This window comes from Dromiciops gliroides, chromosome 1 (genome assembly GCF_019393635.1).
Source record: "Dromiciops gliroides isolate mDroGli1 chromosome 1, mDroGli1.pri, whole genome shotgun sequence".
Classification (NCBI taxonomy): Eukaryota; Metazoa; Chordata; class Mammalia; order Microbiotheria; family Microbiotheriidae; genus Dromiciops; species Dromiciops gliroides.
Genome location: NC_057861.1, coordinates 305,250,576 through 305,269,980, shown reverse-complemented (window position 1 = coordinate 305,269,980; position 19,405 = coordinate 305,250,576). Strand labels below are relative to the sequence as shown.

Sequence of the window (19,405 nt, the reverse complement as noted above, 5' to 3'; positions counted from 1 at the left end):
TTTAATCTAATGATGAGAAATTTTGCTAAAGAATAGGGTTGATCAGGTGTGAAGTCCACATAGTCCAGAGCTTTAAGGAGCATGCCCAAAAAGAAGTCTTATCTTACATGTATCAATTCCTTTTCGTATTGGTATGTGACTGGATAATACCTTTTGGGTATTCCTCCCCTCCCCCACATACCTACCTGCTACTTATTCATCACATTATTAATTTTTAAAAATCTTTCTAAACTCAAAAGACTATATGGGAGGGGCAGCTAGGTAGTACAGTGGATCAAGCACTGGCCCTGGATTCAGGAGGACCTGAGTTCAAATCTGGCCTCAGACACTTGACACTTACTAGCTGTGTGACCCTGGGCAAGTCACTTAACCCCCGTTGCCCTGCAAAAAAAAAAAAAGACTATATGGGAGTATGTTCTGAAACCACATAGAAATTCATAATATTACAAAGTTCTCTCTAATCAGCTTAAGCCCCGACCTTGGTCCACAAAAACAATGAAATGTGTTCTCATGTGATTTATTTTTCCTCTTTCAGTCTCAAATGCTGAAGTGATAGGCTTAAATAATCATCACTGTTACATGTCTTTTCAAAAAAATATATTGTGCTACACACTTGTCTACCCATATCTTATTTGCTCATTTCTCTCCCCCTTCAAAACTTGGGGGAATCGTCCACAGACCATAATAATTGCCAATTGCCTAGCATTAACATTGTTGTTGTTGAGTTGTTTCTGTTGTGTCTGACTCTTTGTAACCCCATTTGGAGTCTTGTTGGCAAAGATACTGGAGTGGTTTGTCATTTCCTTCACTAGCTCCTTTTACAGATGGAGAAGCTGAGGCAAACAGGGTTAAGTGACTTGCCCAGGGTCACACTTCTAGTAAGTGTCTGAAGTCACATTTGAACTCAGGTCTTCCTAACTTTAGTTCCAGTGCTCAATCCACTGTACCACTTAGCTTCCCAGTACCAACATTGCTTTTCCCCTAAATTCTCTAAATGCTTCCCAGTTAAAATATACATCAGTGGCCAAAATCTCCGTGAGAGTGGCTACTTAAGCTAGATTTCACTCATATTTGGGGTTTCAAGGAGGACCAGTACCTCTAGTGAGAGGGCTTGCCAAGCCCTTTCAAGGCTACTCATCTGTCACCTCTAGCTCCATGAAGCTGTAGCATGTGCAGAGACCACACCCTGGTAAAACTGGTTTGGCAGATGTGCCAAACAAGGTGGAGGGTAGCTCATGAGCTTCAAACCCCTAGGTAAGTTAGAGGGGATATCTATCCAAGCATGTGAAGACTTGTCCCAGTGGAATGGGTGGATGAAAACATTTTTTTCCCCCAACAGCCATGAAGGCAGCTGAAGCAAGTGCTGTGGAGTGCTCAGGGCTTCGTCAAACATAGAATCCCAGACTCTTGCCAGCCGTCTTGACTTCTGTTTTGCCACAGGACATTAATGACATTAACGACTTAGGCAGGGCGAGTGAGGCTGAAGACTCTGTGAAATTCTGCTTCACTTAAATAAAATTCACACCGAGTCAAGACATGAGTCATCACCCACTCCAACATTGTGGTGTCATAGGTCTTCTTCAGAAACCAAGGATGAAGCACAACAATATAGGTCTTCAAGGTTTCGTGATTACCCTTCCCCTTTAAAAACAAAACAAAACTTGACTCTCCTTTAACTTAACTCTTTCTGTTCACTATGTGTTTGATAGTAACCCAGAATCAAATCATCAGACTTTTAAACTCTGCCATCTTTCCCCTTACCTAATTATTTGCCAATTCCCATCCACTTTCCCCCTCCATAATCCCCTCTCGTATTAGTTCTATCCTTTCCACTCACATGACACCATTATCTTCTTTTTGTTGTTCAGTTGTTTTTTTCAGGCATGTCCGAATCTTTGTCACCCCATTTGGGGTTTTCTTGGCAAAGACACTGGAGTGGTTTGCTGTCTCCTTCTCCAGCTCATTTTACAGATGAAGAAACTGAGGCAAACAGGGTTAAATTGTAGTGCCTAGGGTTAGTCGGAAGGTTCTTTCTGTAAAGAACAAAGTGATTAGTCAACTTGCTGGGGGCAGATATGCCTCCAGGGTACAAGGAAAGTAGATGTAATACAAATAGATAACAGGAGGGGCAGCTAGGTGATGCAGTGGTTAGAGCACCAGCCCAGGAGTCAGGAGGAACTGAGTTCAAATGTGGCCTCAGACACTTACACTATCTATGTGACCCTGGGCAAGTCACTTAACCCCAATTGCCTCACCAAAAAGAAAAAGCAAAAAACAAATAGATAACAGGCCAGACAGCATATTGCTTAGAATTAGGAGGTGGAGATGCCCCAGGAGCTCAGGAATGTAAACATAATTATTTCAAATATCCCCAGCTCCCCAAAAGCTGTAATTTTCCATTTTCAAGTCTCCCCCAATTACCCTCTATAAAGGCATTGTCTTTTCTCTGGCTCAGGGAGGAGAGGGCTTAAACTTCTCCTGGCCACATCTGCAATATCCTCCTGGCCACTTCCCTTTGCCTCAAATAAAACCTTATTCTATCTCTGATTGGAATGTGTGAGAGTTTAATTCTTGCGGGGTTTTTTTTGGGGGGGGCAATGAGGGTTAAGTGACTTGTTCAAGGTCACACAGCTAGTAAGTGTCAAGTATCTAAGAATGGATTTGAACTCAGGTCTTCCTGAATCCAGGGCCAGTGCTTTATCTATCGCTCCACCTAGTTGCCCTGCAAGTTTAATTCTTTAACTGAGGATATACAAGAACTAGCCCACCCTTGACAAAGTGAATTGCCCTATCTGACCTTAGGCAAGTCACTTAATCCTGTTTACCTCATTTTCCACCACCTTTGATCAGGTTTTTAATGGTTTCTTGCCTATATTATTGTTTGGGGGTCTTGGGGGGTTTTTTTTGGTGAGGCAATTGGGGTTAAGTGACTTGCCCACAGTCACATAGCTAGTAAGTGTCAAGTGTCTGAGGCCAGGTTTGAACTTAGGTCCTCCTGAATTCAGGTCCGGTGCTCTATCCACTGCGCCACCTAGCTGCCCCTTGCCTATATTATTGTGATAGCTTCCTAACTGGTGGCCACATGTCCAGATTCTTTCCAATTCATCCTCCACACTGATTTTAAATTAATGTCCCTTAAGCACAGGTCTACTAATTCAATTCCTTAGCTCCAACACATGAGTGGCTCCCCACTGCCTAAAAAATTAAATATAAGGCTCCAAAGACAGTCATTCAAGTCATTCATGACAATTTTACTTCAACTCAGCTTTATCTTTCTGGCTTGATCTCACATCACTTTATTTTATGAACTGCTCCAGTCAAATTGGATTTTTCAAGTTCATCTTGCCTTCTGCCTCAATGAAGCTGTGTAGGGGCAGCTAGGAGGCACTGTGGATAGATAAAGCACTGACCCTGGATTCAGGAGTACCTGAGTTCAAATCCAGCCTCAGACACTTGACACTTACTAGCTGTGTGACCCTAGGCAAGTCACTTAACCCTCATTGCCCTGCCCCCCCCCCAGATATACGTATGGCATAGTACAGGAATTGAGGAAAATTAGCATGATGAAACCTACACTCAATGAAGCTGTGCCCATACCTGAAAAAGACTGTCCCAAAAGAAAAAAACATTTCTTTTTTATGTCAATTTTTGCTGGACTTAAAAAAAAACATCTATTTTTCTCACTGTATTCTTCTTTTACCCATTTTTAAGAGCCATCCCTTATAAGGAAGTATGAAGAATGAAAAAAGGTCCACAAACAATATATATATAAAAGTGACATTATATTCAGTATCCCACAACCAGGGTTCCCTCACCTCTACATCCTCCCATATTTCTGTTGGTTGAAATCCTTTTTTTTTCCCTCTTAGTTGCCACCTCTTCTACTGAGTTTTTGTTATGGGCCCATAGCACCCCAGAAGTTCTCTGGAGCACATAAAAGAACCTTCTCCTTGAGAAACCAAACCAGAGGACAGACATGCCTAGAGGGATAAGTGGAACCAGATCAGACTGAGCTAGTTCCGGGACCCCCACCCTTTATTCTAGTCTCCCTCAACCCTGGGGAGATAAGATTAGGTGTGGCTACTTCCTTTGCATCCTGAGGAGAGAGATGGCTTGAGAGATCTGCAGCCACCCCTCACCCAACTCCTCCAGCCACCACCAGTGGGGGATGGTCCTCCCTCGCTAAGGGAACTTTTCAGTCAGATGATGACCCCCTTCAGTCCTCTATAAAAGTATCTATCTGTCTCCTGCTTGAGGAAATTGGTATCTCAGAGCCACACTCTGTGCCATGCCTTTCTCCCCATGAGAAGAAGTCCAGTGATTTCTCTCTTGGTTTCCTTTCCCTTCCCCTGCCTCTAAATAAACTATTATCTTATTCCATTGGATTTGTGTGCAAGAGGGTGTAATTCTTTAAAGAGGAATTCCTAAGAACCCCAAACCCCTACCCCTATCCTTTCCCCAAACCCCTAGCCCTTTCCCTAACCCCCTACCCTATTTTCCCCATAACATTTTCCTTTATCAATCAACAAGCATTTATTGCTTACTACATGCCAGGCATTGTGCTAAGACTGAGGATAGAAAAACCAATTCCTCTCTTGCCCTGGCTCCCCTTAGCTTTCATATAGGACTAGAGCTTTAGATCTGAAAGGTGCCTACAAATCTTATTTTATAGATGAGGAAATGCCCAACCTCACATAGGCTACTGTAGCAGAGCTTAGATTCCAACCCATGTGTCTTGACCCCAGATACGGTGCTTTTTCCATGATTTTAGGTAGCCATAAGTTGGATTCTCTCTCTTCTTTTCTCCTTCCTTTGCTCCCTCAATCAATTACAGTGCTCAAAGATCCCAAACCTGCTTCCCTTTGGACTTCCCCTAGAATGCATGGGGAAGGAAGAAAACTGGTGAAGCTACAAACGGGATCTTTCCAATATAAAAAGTGGAAGCTGGGGAGTCATATTGCTGCTTTTTTTTTTTGAGGGGCAATGAAGGTTAAGTGACTTGCCCAGGGTCACACAGCTAGTAAGTGTCAAATGTCCGAGGCTGGATTTGTACTCAGGTTCTCCTGAATCCAAGGCCACTGCTTTATCCACTGCACCACCTAGCTGCCCCTCATATTGTTTCTTGCATCTCAGCAAGTTGATCTGACATTGCAAGTGTTTTCCCAGGCAGTTAGGGCAGGCTCCTTAAGATAGAGATTTGAAGACTTGCATCATCTCTACCTCCCCTTCTCCAACCTTCCTGGCTATAAGAATTAACCTTGGTGGATGGAATGCATGGAGGGAGAAAAATTTGGAACTCAAAATCTTATAAAAATGAATGTTGGGGACAGCTAGGTGGTGCAGTGGATAAAGCACTGGCCCTGGATTGAGGAGGACTTGAGTTCAAATCCAACCTCAGACACTTGACACTTATTAACTATGTGACCCTGGGCAAGTCACTTAATCCTCGTTGCCCAGTGCAAAAAAAAAAAAACAAACCCAAAACCAAAAATGAATGTTGAAAACTATCTTTACGTGTAATTGGCAAAATAAAGTACTTTTAAGTGAAAAATAAAAGCAGAGAAAGAACTATGGAGTCTAAATGCAGATTGAAGCATACTATTTTTGCTTCTTTTGGTTTTTTGTTTGTTTGTTTGTTTTGGTTTTTGGATTTTTTTTTTGGTGAGGCAATTAGGGTTAAGTGACTTGCCCAGGGTCACACAGCTAGTAAGTGTTAAGTGTCTGAGGCCAGATTTGAACTCAGGTACTCCTGAATTCAGGGTCGGTGCTCTATCCACTGTGCCACCTAGCTGCACCACTTCTTTTGTTTTTTGTGCTTTCTCCCTTTTGTTCTATTTCTCCTTTCTCAACTAAAAATGGAAATATGGCTAACACGATTGCATATGTATAACCTTTCTCAGATTGATTTCTGTCTTGGGGAGAGAGGAAAAGAGAAAAATTTGGAACTCAAAATCTTATAAAAATGCATGTTGAAAACTATATTTGTAATTGGAAAAATAAAGTATTATTTACTTAAAAAAAGGATTACCCTTCAATCAATAAATTGTACTAGGGTACATAGTTTTATGTTTGGAGTTTCCTTGGTTTCCTTTCCTAGAATGGCCACTGAATTACAACAAAAACCCTCATTTAGATAAACATCTGCCATTAAAAGGAAGGCAATAAAATGAGCTGAAGAGACTAATCAATTATTCACCACCACCACCACCCCATAGCACCCCCCCCCCAAAAGCATTAATTCAATGGCTTATCCGGACGTTATAAGATAAAAAGCAGGAACTGGGCTTTAAAAAAAACCACAAAAAACCTTTTCATCCCTCGGGCCTAGCACACAGTAGGTGCTCCACAGGTGTGTTGAATTACATTGTTTCACATGGCAGAGAATGGTAGGCTCCCATCTCATTTCTATTGAGGAACTCACAGTATAGCTCAGTTTCTGACACATTTTTGTGTCGGTGTTATTTGAAGTCAAAACCTCATCTGTTTCTTGGCAAATATATAATTCACAAGCCTGGCTATTGAAGCCCATTAAGAATATGTATTTTGGGCAGCTAAGTGGCGCAGTGGATAAAGGACTAGCCTTGGATTCAGGAGGACCTGAATTCAAATCCAGCCTCAGACACTTGACACTAGTTGTGTGACCTTGGGCAAGTCATTTAACCCTCGTTTCCCCATTAAAAAAAAAGAATATGTATTTTGAAATCAATCCAACTTACTTTCAGTGCTTTGTGTTTACCTTGAGGTAGCCAGCCACAGGTGTTACCATTACCCCTATCTCAGAGAAGGGGAAATGTCAGTGAGAATTAGTGGCCTACACAAAGTCATATAGGTAGAAGGACAATACAAGGAGCTCATATCCAGGTATTGGACTCCAAAGCAATTGCTCCTTCCACCCCACTGTCTCATGGTATATTCACTTTTGCATCAAAACTCTTAACTCCTAAGTGAGCAGAACCAGGAGAACATTGTACACAATAACAGCAATATTGTGTGATGATCAACTGTGATAGACTTAGCTATTCTCAGCAATACAATGAATGATCCAAAGAACTCACAATGGAAAGTGTTCTCCACATCTAGAAAAAAGAACTGTGGATTCTGAATGCAAATTGAACCATACTGTTTCTACTTTTGTTTTTGTTTTTTGAGGTTTTCCCCTTTTGTTCTGATTCTTCATTCACAACATGACTAAGGCAGAAATAGGTTTAATGTGATTGTACATTTATAACCTATATCAGATTGCTTTCTGTCTTGGGGAGAGGGGAAGGAAGTGAGGGAGGGAGAAAAATTTGGAACTAAAAATCTAATGAAAACAAATCTTGAAAACTATCTTTACATGTAACTGGAAAATAATAAAATACTTTTATGATTTAAAAAAACCCTCTAAACTCCTCCCCCAATTTCCAGCTTCATCATTCTGAACTATACTTCAAAGAATCCATCCAAACATCAGATTTCCTCTTCTTTTATACTCACCACTCTTAAAAAGCTTCATATACCTGTTAAAAGATGACCATTTCCCAAGATATATTATTAAAGCATTTATTACTCTTTAAACAAAATATTTACAAATAAAATCTCAGATTTACAGATAAAAGGAAATAATTTTCAAAGCAATTTGCATATTAAGATTGTTAATATTGCACCCTACAGAATAAGTCTTTGACACATTCGCATTGTCAATCTTCCCCACATTCAATTACCACAAAACAGAAAAGAAATATGAAACTGACAGATTTATACAGTTTACCTTTGTTTAAAAAAAGTAAATTTTACATTCCTTTTTATTCACATGATAAAGGAAAAGTTGTAAACGTTCTTTAATTTATTTCCACAAAATGAACTATACATTCTCTTGTCGCACCTGGAAGAACTAATATACATTTTTAACCTCCTAAAAATGAATTAATGTGACAGGCAGACATTTTTAACATTGAGTAGCAGCATGTTGGTAGAGGGCAGTATTGGTGAAACATGTTTGTTTATATCTTCACTAGCAAAAGAAACTATTATATGTTCTAGACAGAATAAGGAAAGCCTTTGGACAAAGAGTTTTTACCTCCTTAAAGGATGCTTCCCATAATTAAACTAAAATGATAATTTGAAATGATCACATACTAACATCCCTCGAAATGTGGTTAATAATATCCTTTTCTTTTTTCAAGGCAGTTTTAGAAACAACTGAGTGAAAAAGAATGAGGTCTCTGTTACTCATTTCCCTTATAAAAATACTTTATAATTATATATAGGCAGGCACAAAAGTTTGCTTCTCAAAAGAAAGCTCTGCAAAATATTTGTTGGTTTATCACTATCATCCACATTCACATAGTTGTATTACAAACAAAAAAAAATGTAGATTTTCTTTTTAGAAGAAAAGAAGGTCTTTACAATAGGACTCTAGGAGGTTTTTCTGAACAACATGCTTTGAGAAGATGAAAAGTTATTATAAAGTACTGTATTATACTTGCACCAAAAAGAAACAAAGGAGATGTGCCAAATTCAATGGACTTTTTTTGGATCACGTTAATTTATTAAACCAAATATTCTAAAACCAAGGAGAGCATAAAACCATGTAGCCCATTTATTACTTTGCAGAGGCCTCTGGAACCCTCAGTTCCCCGATAAGGAATTTTTAATTATACTCTTTTGCTAGTATCCTCTAGAGTGAAAATTCATATTAATACAGTGGCCTAGAGAGCTAAATGAATATCTTGGTTATTTTTGTTGAATATTACTGACAGGAGACATTAGTTTTGTTACATATCCTTAGTATCAACCATAATTTTCTTTTTTTTGCTGTTTTGAGTGTCACATCACTATGAGTTTAAGGTTTTAAAAAACAAAGCCTTTGAGTAACAAATATCTTTGATAAGCTTTAGTTTCAGGAGTATAAATGTATGACTAATGGAATTTTTAAAAATACCCATACTTGGCTTATTTAATTTTTAATAGTCCCAACCAAGTAATTTTTCATGTATAAAGTTTGCTTATCTTCAATGTCCTTATGTCAAATTCAATTAAAAAAAAAGTCCTGAGAGTTGGTCATAAAAATATATATATGTAAATTTTTCTTTGTGCAATTATTCCAATAAAACTATTTCCATGGAAAAATGTACATCAGCTGTCTACAGTTCGTCTATATTCTGCAGTTCCATCAGCTATTATTGCATCCAATGGAGATCGCTTTTTGCGTATGCTACGTCCTGAGGAGATGAGGTCAGCATATCCGCGCTGATGGGAGAATGCATAAGCAGAGCGACGAGATGATGCTCCCCGTCGAAATACATTTTGCCTTCGTTTCCACTGTTCTTCTTCTTTATACCTTTTACGATTTTTTTGAATCTACAATAAGGGAATGAATGTATGAGGTTAAGGATCATTTGAATGTTCCCATAGGACCAGGTAAAGTCCCCTCTTCTACAAGAAGTCTTTGTTAGTCCTCCTTAATCTTAGTGCCTTCTCTCTGAGATTGTTCTTCAATTTATCCTGAATATGTCTTATTTTTATATAGTTGTTTGTATGATTGCCTTCCTCACTAGATTTATAGCAAGGACTTTTTTTGTCTTTTGTTGAACCCCCAGTTCTTAGCACAGTGCCTGGCATACAGTAGGTACTTAATAAAATGCTTATTAAATGACCAGGCCTTAGAATCAATAAAGTACAAATGAAATCAGACTGTAGGTAAGAATTACAATGAAGGCACAAATGCTAAAATATATAAATCATAAATATCAGGAAGTATGTAAAGGGAAGTAGATATTTTACACTTGCTATAGCAATGAAAAAAACAGGTTAACAACTATTAGTTTAAATTTATTTGCAAAATAAAAATGAAGACAAATCAGTTCAAATCTTTGTTTTTATTTTTGGAGGCAATTGGGGTTAAGTGACCTGCCTAGGGTCACAAGGTATCTGAAGTCAAATTTGAACTCAGGTCCTCCTGACTCCCAGGCAGGTGCTCTATCCACTGTGCTACCTAGCTGCCCCCTCAGTTCTAATCTAATGAAATTCCAAGCAAGAGAAATATGTGATTTTTTTTTTGGCTGGGCAATGAGGGTTAAGTGACTTGCCCAAAGTCATACAGCTAGTAAGTGTCAAGTGTCTGAGGCCGGATTTGAACTCAGGTCCTCCTGAATCCAGGGCCGGTGCTTTATCCACTGTGCCACATAGCTGCCCCAAAATATGTGATTTTGAAAATCACTTTAACATATACATAAGTTACGTCCCTTTCCTTCCTACACAATCTTGACCTAATGGTTGGTCATTGTCATGTTTCTCTTCACTTTCAAGCTTGAATCTCTCCTTCTCTAAAATTGCTAATTTCCAACCTTGGACAGCTCCTGTTATATGTTCCATTCCCAAGTTTCCTGTTGCCAGGTGCCACTTACAGAATGTATAAAACTATGCCAACTGGTTCACTATAGAAGTGATCATTTTTTTCATCCTTTATTGACTCTATTACATTCCATAAAGCAGTTATTCCAAACCCTATCCATTCATCTTGAACACCCAAATGTACTTCCATCCCTCTTTGAACAAATGGCCTTATCTTCTACTTTACTGAGAAAACTGAAGTCATCATTTATGAGTGCCTTACCTCCTCTTTGCCTTCATATCCCCTCTATTTCCTTATTCCTGTCTTTGTTCCAAGAGAATGAAGTGGTTATACCTATTGTCAACAGCAAAAATGCCTCTACTTGTGCTTTTGATTATTGACCATTTTAGCGCTCTCTCTCTCTCTCCACACACGGGTATTTACATACATACACACATGTATGCGTGCATGCATACATACATACACACATATCTCAACTCTATGTTCAAATATGATCCAGTGTCCCCTATTCTTCCAAGTATCTGATGGGTAACTCCATGGGTATGTATTGTCATCCCTGCAAAAGCAACATATTTAAAAACCGAACTCATATTCATTCTTCAAATAAGAGCCTGATGTGCACTCAGTCTTACTGTTGTATACTAGGAAAGGTATGAGGTCTCAGTAAGACATGGTTACTGCCCTCTTGGACCTTACACAGTCCAGTAGAGAGATAACAAACCTTGATGACAAGAAAATGATATATTACATGACAGGTACATTTAAAAAGGTATAGAACATAAAAAAAAATACTATGTGATGTCAAAGGGACAAAAGATTGAAGAATGAAGCAAGAATTTAGGAATGTCTTAGATGTACTTCTAGAGAAACTGACATCACTACAAAGACCTTGGGTAAAGTAGGTATTGCCAATATGAGGAAACTATGGGGAAATGTGTTATTATGGGAAAGAATACTGCCCCTTAGGCAGGACAATGGAAAGCACCTGATTAACTTGCAGTACTTATTCCTAGAACTGACAATCATAATTTAGTTACTGTGGCCCACTGACCATATCTTCATTAATTTCCTAACTTTGTACTTCCTTCTCTTAGCATTGCACTATTCTCTCCCAATTCATCTCTCAATATTCTCTCTCTCTCTCTCTCTCTCTCTCACACACACACACACACACACACACAGAGTATTTATTTTAGATGTGTTATTTCATGTTTGTACCCTGGAAAATGCCAGGATATCAGACCATAAAAGTGAGATGTAAATAGCTTTTCTGCATCATTTGGCAGAGTAGCAGATGATAAGTAGCAGTAATAAGTACCAATCTTCAGCTGAGAGCAAAATGTTCATCTTTCAGTTCTGAACTACCTCCAATTTATTCCTTTTCTTCTCAATCCAACAGCAAGAATATAAATTGGCCAACCATACTCCACTTCAGGGGAGTAAACGACTGTGAATCCTGTTTGGATGTTCAGGATCAAATTTGCCCCTTATGTATACAAGTTTAAAAAAGTTCCTTGGAAAGCCTAGTAAATATATAAATTAATGCTTCAGCAGTGGACATTCAGAGATCAAGGAAATCTTCATAGAAGAGATGATGCTGAGCTGGACTTGAAAGGATAGATGGGAATTCTACAGCTAAAGGAAGGAAATCCACTCCAGAACAGGGAACAGTATATGAGCCAAGGCAAAGGTCATCTATCCCAATCCCTTCCTTTTTTTTTTTTGCAGGACAATGGGGGTTAAGCAACTTGCCCAGGGTCACACAGCTAGTAAGTGTCAAGTGTCTGAGGCCGGATTTGAACTCAGGTACTCCTGAATCCAGGGCTGGTGCTTTATCCACTTCACCACCTAGCTGCCCCCTCAATCACCTCATTTTTACAGATAATGAAAGAGAAGCCCTTAGAGGTCAAGCAAACTATGCAAGGTCACACAGGGGGTAATTAGTGAAGCTAGAATTTGAACCCTCTGTCCAATGTTCTATCTATGGCCCAACATTATCTCCCAGAGGAATGACCTGATTATAAGGAAGATTATTCTGGCATGGACTGCAGGGAGTGGGGCAAGAATGGAGGGGGTGGGGCAGCTAGGTGGCGCAGTGGATAGAGTACCAGCCCTGGATTCAGGAGGACCTGAGTTCAAATTTGTTTTATTTATTTATTTATTTATATATTTATTTATATACTTATCTTATCCCCTTTATTCAACTATAAGTTCCTTGAGGGCATTCTCTGTCTTATTTCTTCTTTGTATCCCTAGTACCGCTGTAGATTGCATAGGTACCAATGTAGCTAGTACATTGTATACAGTGTTGTTGTTCAGTCATTTTTCAGTCATGTCTAACTCTTCATGATTCCATTTGGGGTTTTCTTGGCAGAGATACTGGAGCTCATTTTACAGATGAGGAAATTGAGGCAAACAGAGTTAAGTGACTTGTTCAGGGTCACACAGCTAGTAAGTGTCTGAGGCCAGATTTGAACTCAGGAAGATAAGTCTTCCTGACTCCAAGCCCAGCACTCTATCCCTTGCAGCACCTATCTGCCCCTATTGCATATAGTAGGTGCCTAATAAATTTGTGTCAGATTAAAGGAGGATTATACTTCTACCTACCTTATCGCTGTCTGATGGCCAGATTGTCATAGATAAGAAACGTATGGCAATAATCGGAAGCAAGCACACTGCAACAGTTAAAATGATGGTCAACCAAAGATATGGCTGCCGCAGGGCATTTGGAGCAGTTCCTATGAAGAACAATAGTAGAGAGGTATAATTTTTTTCAGTTGGCAAAGACATCCTGCCTATTATCTAAAAGACAGTATCAAATCTTGGATATTCATGACTATGGAATGTGCAAAGTTGATTTGTTAAAACCAGGATACTATCTCTCTCCCTTCAAAACCCCAAAGCTCTCAACACATTTCCATAGAACATAAATAACTGAATGTCAGTGTAAGCAAAGTAAAATTCGGAAAATAAAAGGTACATGTGCTTACCCCTACCTTCCATTACCCTCCTGGGGAAAAAAAATTAACATACATTACAAGGCTTTTTGGATTATACACAATACTGGTCTCCTATTATGGATAAAATTGAGTTGACCATATAATTGAAAAATGCTCAGAATATTAATAATCCTGTGTTATACACATTACACATATGGAAAAATCAAATTAAGTTCTTTCATCAGGGTGTTTTTTTGTTTTTGTTTTTAGTCACTCTTTTTTTGGGGGGGGGGCAATGAGGGTTAAGTGACTTGCCCAGGGTCACACAGCTAGTAAGTGTTAAGTGTCTGAGGCCAGATTTGAACTCAGGTCCTCCTGAATCCAGGGCCGGTGCTCTATCCACTGTGCCACCTAGCTGCCCTTGCCCCCTGTTTTTGTTTTTAAAGGACTGACTGATTTATAGTCTTCGTCAGACATCATTTTGAAACTCCAATTAACATTTATTAGGTCTGGGCAAATAACAATATTAATTCAGAAATAAATTTAGTAATCTGATTCAAATAACCAATTTAGGTGCAATAATTAGCATCCTCTATGACTAATTTTGCCTGGTTATTGCTTTGTGTGTTATGATTATAAGTTCAAAGGAATTTTAGAATGGTCTTTTTAACTTTAACTTTTGCAGTGCCAGGGATTACTTAATAATCATAGTGAGCAGTCTCTGGCAATTGTCTGTCAGGACACTGGGATTATTTTGGATCTGAACAAAGGGATAAAAATATAAAAATAAGTCTTGTCAAAATTTCTGAGTCACCATAGGGAAAAAGAGATTTTTAGCAAATCTTTCATAGGACCTTAGAATTTAAGTAGATTTTTATTTTTATTTTCTTTGAACTAGATTGTTAAAGAAGGAAACTAAATTTCTAGGAACACTGACCAATCAATACAGCAATATACAGAACTTATTCCTATCAGCAGTTGAAAAAAAAAAAAGACAATTTCCTTTCATTTATGTTGGGAATGTGGAAAGAACTGACCTGTGAATTGGAAAGCAGATGGGAAGAGAACGTGGATTCCTGCACTGTGAAAGTCAAACATGATGCCAAAGTAAAGAGCAATGCTCCCGAAAATGGAAAAAGCATTCACAAAAGTCCAGTAGGAAGTATCCAAGCCAATCTGTTGACAAACCACAGGAAGGTGGAACTCAGTAACAGCTGACATATAGTTCAGTGCTTGAAGCTTGCAAAGCACTTTATTTACATCATCTTACTTGATCCTCACAACCACCCAGTGACATGGGTAGAGCATGCATTATGATCCCCATTTTACAGGGGAGGTAACGAAGTAAGACTCAGAGACACTAAATGAACCAACTTATACAACTAGCAAAGGGGCAAACTTAAACCTGAACCTTGATTTTCTGACTCCAGGATCAAGGCTCTTCCCACTACAACATGCAGACTTTCAAGAAAGAATGAAACAAAAAAAAAAAATGGGGGCAGCTAGGTGGCAGAGTGGATAGAGTACTGGCCCTGGAGTCAGGAGGACCTGAGTTCAAATCTGGCCTCAGACACTTGACACTTACTAGCTGTGTGACCTTGTCAAGTCACTTAACCCCCATTGCTCCACAAAAAAAAAGAAAGAAAGAAAAAAGAAAGGAAAAAAGAAAGAAAGAATGGATTTGTTTAGAATTTAGCAATTTGGATATGAATTGATTTGAAGGCTCTTCAGCCCCAAATCAGCCTTACCATCCTAATTGTCTTGGGAGGAAAGGTATGAAAATTATATTCATGGTATAGAAAGTAGGAGAGAGGATGGAAGTTCATGCATGAATATACATAAATGTGCTTATACATGATATATAAACATATATTGTTCATAAACATATTTCTTATGTAAACATGTTATTCAACTAGATCAACTAAATTATTCAAGAAATTATTCAACTAAATCTGCTTACCTGAAAATTGACTGTTATTATAAGGGCAGATGCCACTGTAACAGCAAAGGATTGGTAGTCTGAAGGTGCCTCTCCATCTTGCCCCATGGTTTGTAAATAAGCTCCAAGTGGTATGAAGAAGAGAATCATTGATGTTAAGATCCCATGGAACAAGCTTATGAAGAATTTCTTGTAATTAAACAATAAGTCTTTCTGTCCTACTACATAAAGACTGGGGAACCGAAGACTCAGTTTGTCACTCACGTCCTTAAGAAAAAAAAAAGGAAATAAGAGTTATTAGCCATTGGCACTAAGGGAACCAAAGCAACATTACAGTGCCCAGGTCAGGGACACAACTGATGGGCATTTTATGTTTATGGTAGATGGTTTCCTCTCTAGCGTTGTGAATGTCAATAAAACACATCTTTATTATTTACTCTCATTTTTGTTTGTTTTTGTTTTTGCAGGGCAATGGGGGTTAAGTGACTTGCCCAGGGTCACAAAGCTAGTAAGTGTCAAGTGTCTGAGGCCGGATTTGAACTCAGGTCCTCCTGAATCCAGGGCTGGCGCTTTATCCACTGCGCCACTTAGCTGCCCCTATTATTTACTCTTCAAACTGCTTCAACCTGCTACAGTATTCAAAAGTTTTTTGTTTTCTTTTTTTATACTACTGTCATTTCCCCATAACCAATCTCATCCTTGTAACAAAGGAAAATATTTAATCAAAACCTACTGACAATAAGCCTTAAGTTCAAACCCAGCCTTAGACATTTACTGGCTGTATGGCCTTGGCCAAATCACTTCAGTTTCTTCATCTATAAAATGGGGATAATGCCTCTCAGGATTATTGTGAGGACAAAATGACATAACATTTGTAAAGCACTTAGCACAATGTACACACTGTGTACAGCACATAGCAGTCTCTATAAATGTTAGCTATTATTTTTATTATCTGTTTCAAATGTTTGGAACTGATCATGCTTAATACAATGACTAGGAACTTAATAAATGTTTGCTGTTTATAATTTTGTATATGCAAAACATTTAAATAGGCAAATTAAAGCCTTTGTTAAAATATGAACAAAAATTTAAAAACCTACTGACACATACAACTGACAGTGTGGAGATACCACATTCCACAACTGTAGTGCCCATCATTCACCAAGACTGAGACAATTCACTGAAGTTCAGAGTTCAATTGCTTTTGGGTTTTCTTAAGCTAAACACTGTACTAATTCATATTATTCATTTTATTTTCTTGGTCTTGCTTCCTTCAATCAGCATTGCTCTGTACCAGTTACAATGGATGGCAGGAAGCTTCATAGTTATCTCTTTGTTTAGGCTCATGAATTTTTTTTAAGGAGAGAAAACTGGCCATCCCCATCAAACAGAATTTCTTCTTGTCTTTGGGTAGGTGCATAATCAAACCAATTCCTCCATCTACTTTATATAATCTGTCCTTCCCTTTAGCTTCAATTTCTTTCTCAAAAATATTTATTTATTTACTTAGAATTTTCCCCAAGTTACATGTCAAAACAAATTTTAACATCAATTTAAAAAACTTTTTATTCCAAATTCTCTTCCTCCCTCCCTCCCTCCCCACCGCCCCATAAGAACTCAGACAATTCAATATAAGTTATACATGTGCAGTCATGCAAAACATTTCCATGTTAGTCAGGTTGTGAAAGAAAACAGACAAAAAAAACTTTAGAAAGAGGAACAAAAAAATTATACTTTAATCTGTATTCAAATCATCAGTTCTTTCTTTGTAGGTGGATTGCATTTTTCATGTCCTGATAGCATTCTGCTCATCATTTCTTACAATACAATAGTGCTCCATTCTAATCTCTTCCCACAGTTTGTTCAGCCATTTCCCAAATGATGGGTATCACCCCAATGTTGAATTCAACTTTTTTTTTAAAATCTCTTTTAGGATACCAACCTAGTCGTGGTATTGCTAGGTTGAAGAGTATGCATGGTTTTATAGCCCGTTGGCCATAGTTCCAAATTGTTCTGCAGAATGTTTGAATCAGTTTACAACTTTACCAAGAGCATATTAATGTCTCACTTTCCCCATATCCCCCACAACATTTGTGATTTTCCTATGCTGCTCTATTATCCAATCCAATAGGTATGAGGTAGTACCCAGAATTATTTTGACCTGAATCTCTCCAATCAATAGTGAGTTAGAGCATTTTTTTTTATATGGCTATAGGTGACTTTGATTATTTCATCTGAAAACTTCATGTCTTTTGATCATCTATCAATTGGGGAATGACTCTCATTTTAACAAATTTGATTCAGTTCTCTGTGTTTGAGAACTGAGACCTATCAGACGAACTTGCTTCAGATTTTTTTTACAGTTACTATTGCTCACTATATTACCCTCTATCCTATTCCCTCCCCTTGATATTTATTCTATTTTCTATCTTCTTTCACCCTATCCCTCCTCAAAAGTGTTTTGCTTCTGACTTTCCCTCCCCCAATCTGCCCTCCCTCCCTTTACCCCTCTCCCCTTAGCCCCTTCTCCCACTTTTCCGCATGGAAAGATACATTACTATACCCAATTGAGTGTGTATGTTACTCCCTCTTTGAGCCAATTCTGATGAGAGTAAGGCTCACTCATTCCCCTGCAACTTTCTCATCTTCCCTTCCACTCCATAAGGTTTTTGTTTCTGTGTTTTGTTTTGTTTTTTTGGGGGGCAATGAGGATTAAATGACTTGACCAGGGTCACATAACTAGTAAGTGTTAATTGTCTGAGGCCAGATTTTAACTCAGGTCCTTTTGAATCCAGGGCTGATGCTTTATCCACTGCACCACTTAGCTGTTCCCCATAAGTTTTTTCTTGCTTCTTTTATGTGAGATACTTTACCCCATTTCACCTCTGCTTTCCCCTTTCTCCCAGTGCATTCTTCTCACCCCTTAATTTTTTTTAAAGATATCATCATGGGGCAGTTAGATGGCACAGTAGACAAAGCACTAGCTCTGGACCCAGGTAGATCCAAGCCCAAATTCAGCCTCATACACCTGACATTCACCAGTTGTGTGACCCTGGGCAAGCCACCCAACCCTGACTGCCCTCCTAAAATAAACAATAAAAAAATGCTTTAAAGGTATCATCCCTTCATATTCAACTCATACCTGTGCCCTCTGTCTAAATATACTCCATTCAGTTGCCCTAATAATGAGAAAGTCCTTACAAGTTACAAGTATCATCTTCCCACATAGGAATGTAAGCAGTTTAACTTTTTAATATCCCTCATGATTTCTTTTTCCTGTTTACTTTTTTATACTTCTCTAGGGTCTTGTATTTGAAAGTCAAATTTTCTATTCAGTTCAGGTTTTTTCATAATGAATGCCTGAAAGTCCTCTCTTTCTTTCTTTTATTTTTTGGCAGGGCAATGGGGGTTAAGTGACTTGCCCAGGGTCACACAGCTAGTAAGTTTCAAGTGTCTGAGGCCAGATTTGAATTCAGGTACTCCTGAATCCAGGGTGGCTTCTTTATCCACTGCACCACCTAGCCACCCCAAAGTCCTCTCTTTCAATGAATTTCCATTTTTTCCTCTGAAAGAGGCCTCACTTAAAATAAAAAATCTTTCAGAGGAAAAGTAACTTAAACCTGAACCTTGATTTTCTGACTCCAGGATCAAGGCTCTTCCCACTACAACATGCAGACTTTCAAGAAAGAATGAAACGAAAAAAAAAAATGGGGGCCGCTAGGTGGCACAGTGGATAAAGCACTGGCCTTGGATTCAGGAGGACCTCAGTTCAAATGATCTCTCCTGGATCTATTTTCTAGGCCAGTTGTTTTTTCCAGAAATATTTCACCATTGCCTTCTATTTTTTCATTCTTTTGCTTTTGCTTTTTTGTATCTTGATTTCTCATAAAGTTATTTGCTTCCATTTGCTCAATCCTAATTTTTAAGCAATTATTTTCTTCAGAGAGCTTTTGTATCTCCTTTTCCATTTAGCTTTTCTTTTCTTTTTTCTTTTAGGCAATTGGGGTTAAGTGACTTGCCCAGGGTCACACAGCTAGTAAGCGTTAAGTGTCTGATGCTGGATTTGAACTCATGTCCTCCTGAATCCAGGGCCAGTGCTCTATCCACTGTGCCACCTAGCTGCCCTGGTTTTTGTGTTTGATAACACCATCTGTCCCTTTTCCCACTGTTTTGCCCTCATAAGCATAGAGG

The 19,405-nt window shown here is 38.6% G+C and overlaps 1 protein-coding gene across 3 annotated transcripts in view; it reads right to left on the bottom strand.

Annotated features, from left to right (window-relative positions):
- Nucleotides 1–7,551: 7,551 nt before the first annotated feature.
- Nucleotides 7,552–19,405, bottom strand: part of ATP8B1 (ATPase phospholipid transporting 8B1) — a 153,011-nt gene continuing 141,157 nt past the window's right edge. For 2 of the 3 annotated variants that reach the window (XM_043978422.1, XM_043978423.1), the window contains 4 exons: nucleotides 15,236–15,481; nucleotides 14,313–14,451; nucleotides 12,944–13,074; nucleotides 7,552–9,342 (listed from right to left, as the gene is read on the bottom strand). In XM_043978422.1, the coding sequence (XP_043834357.1) occupies nucleotides 9,118–9,342; nucleotides 12,944–13,074; nucleotides 14,313–14,451; nucleotides 15,236–15,481 (741 nt within the window). In that variant the 3' untranslated portion in view covers nucleotides 7,552–9,117. The remainder of the gene's footprint in view (nucleotides 9,343–12,943; nucleotides 13,075–14,312; nucleotides 14,452–15,235; nucleotides 15,482–19,405) is intronic. The other variant, XM_043978424.1, reaches the window with a different exon arrangement.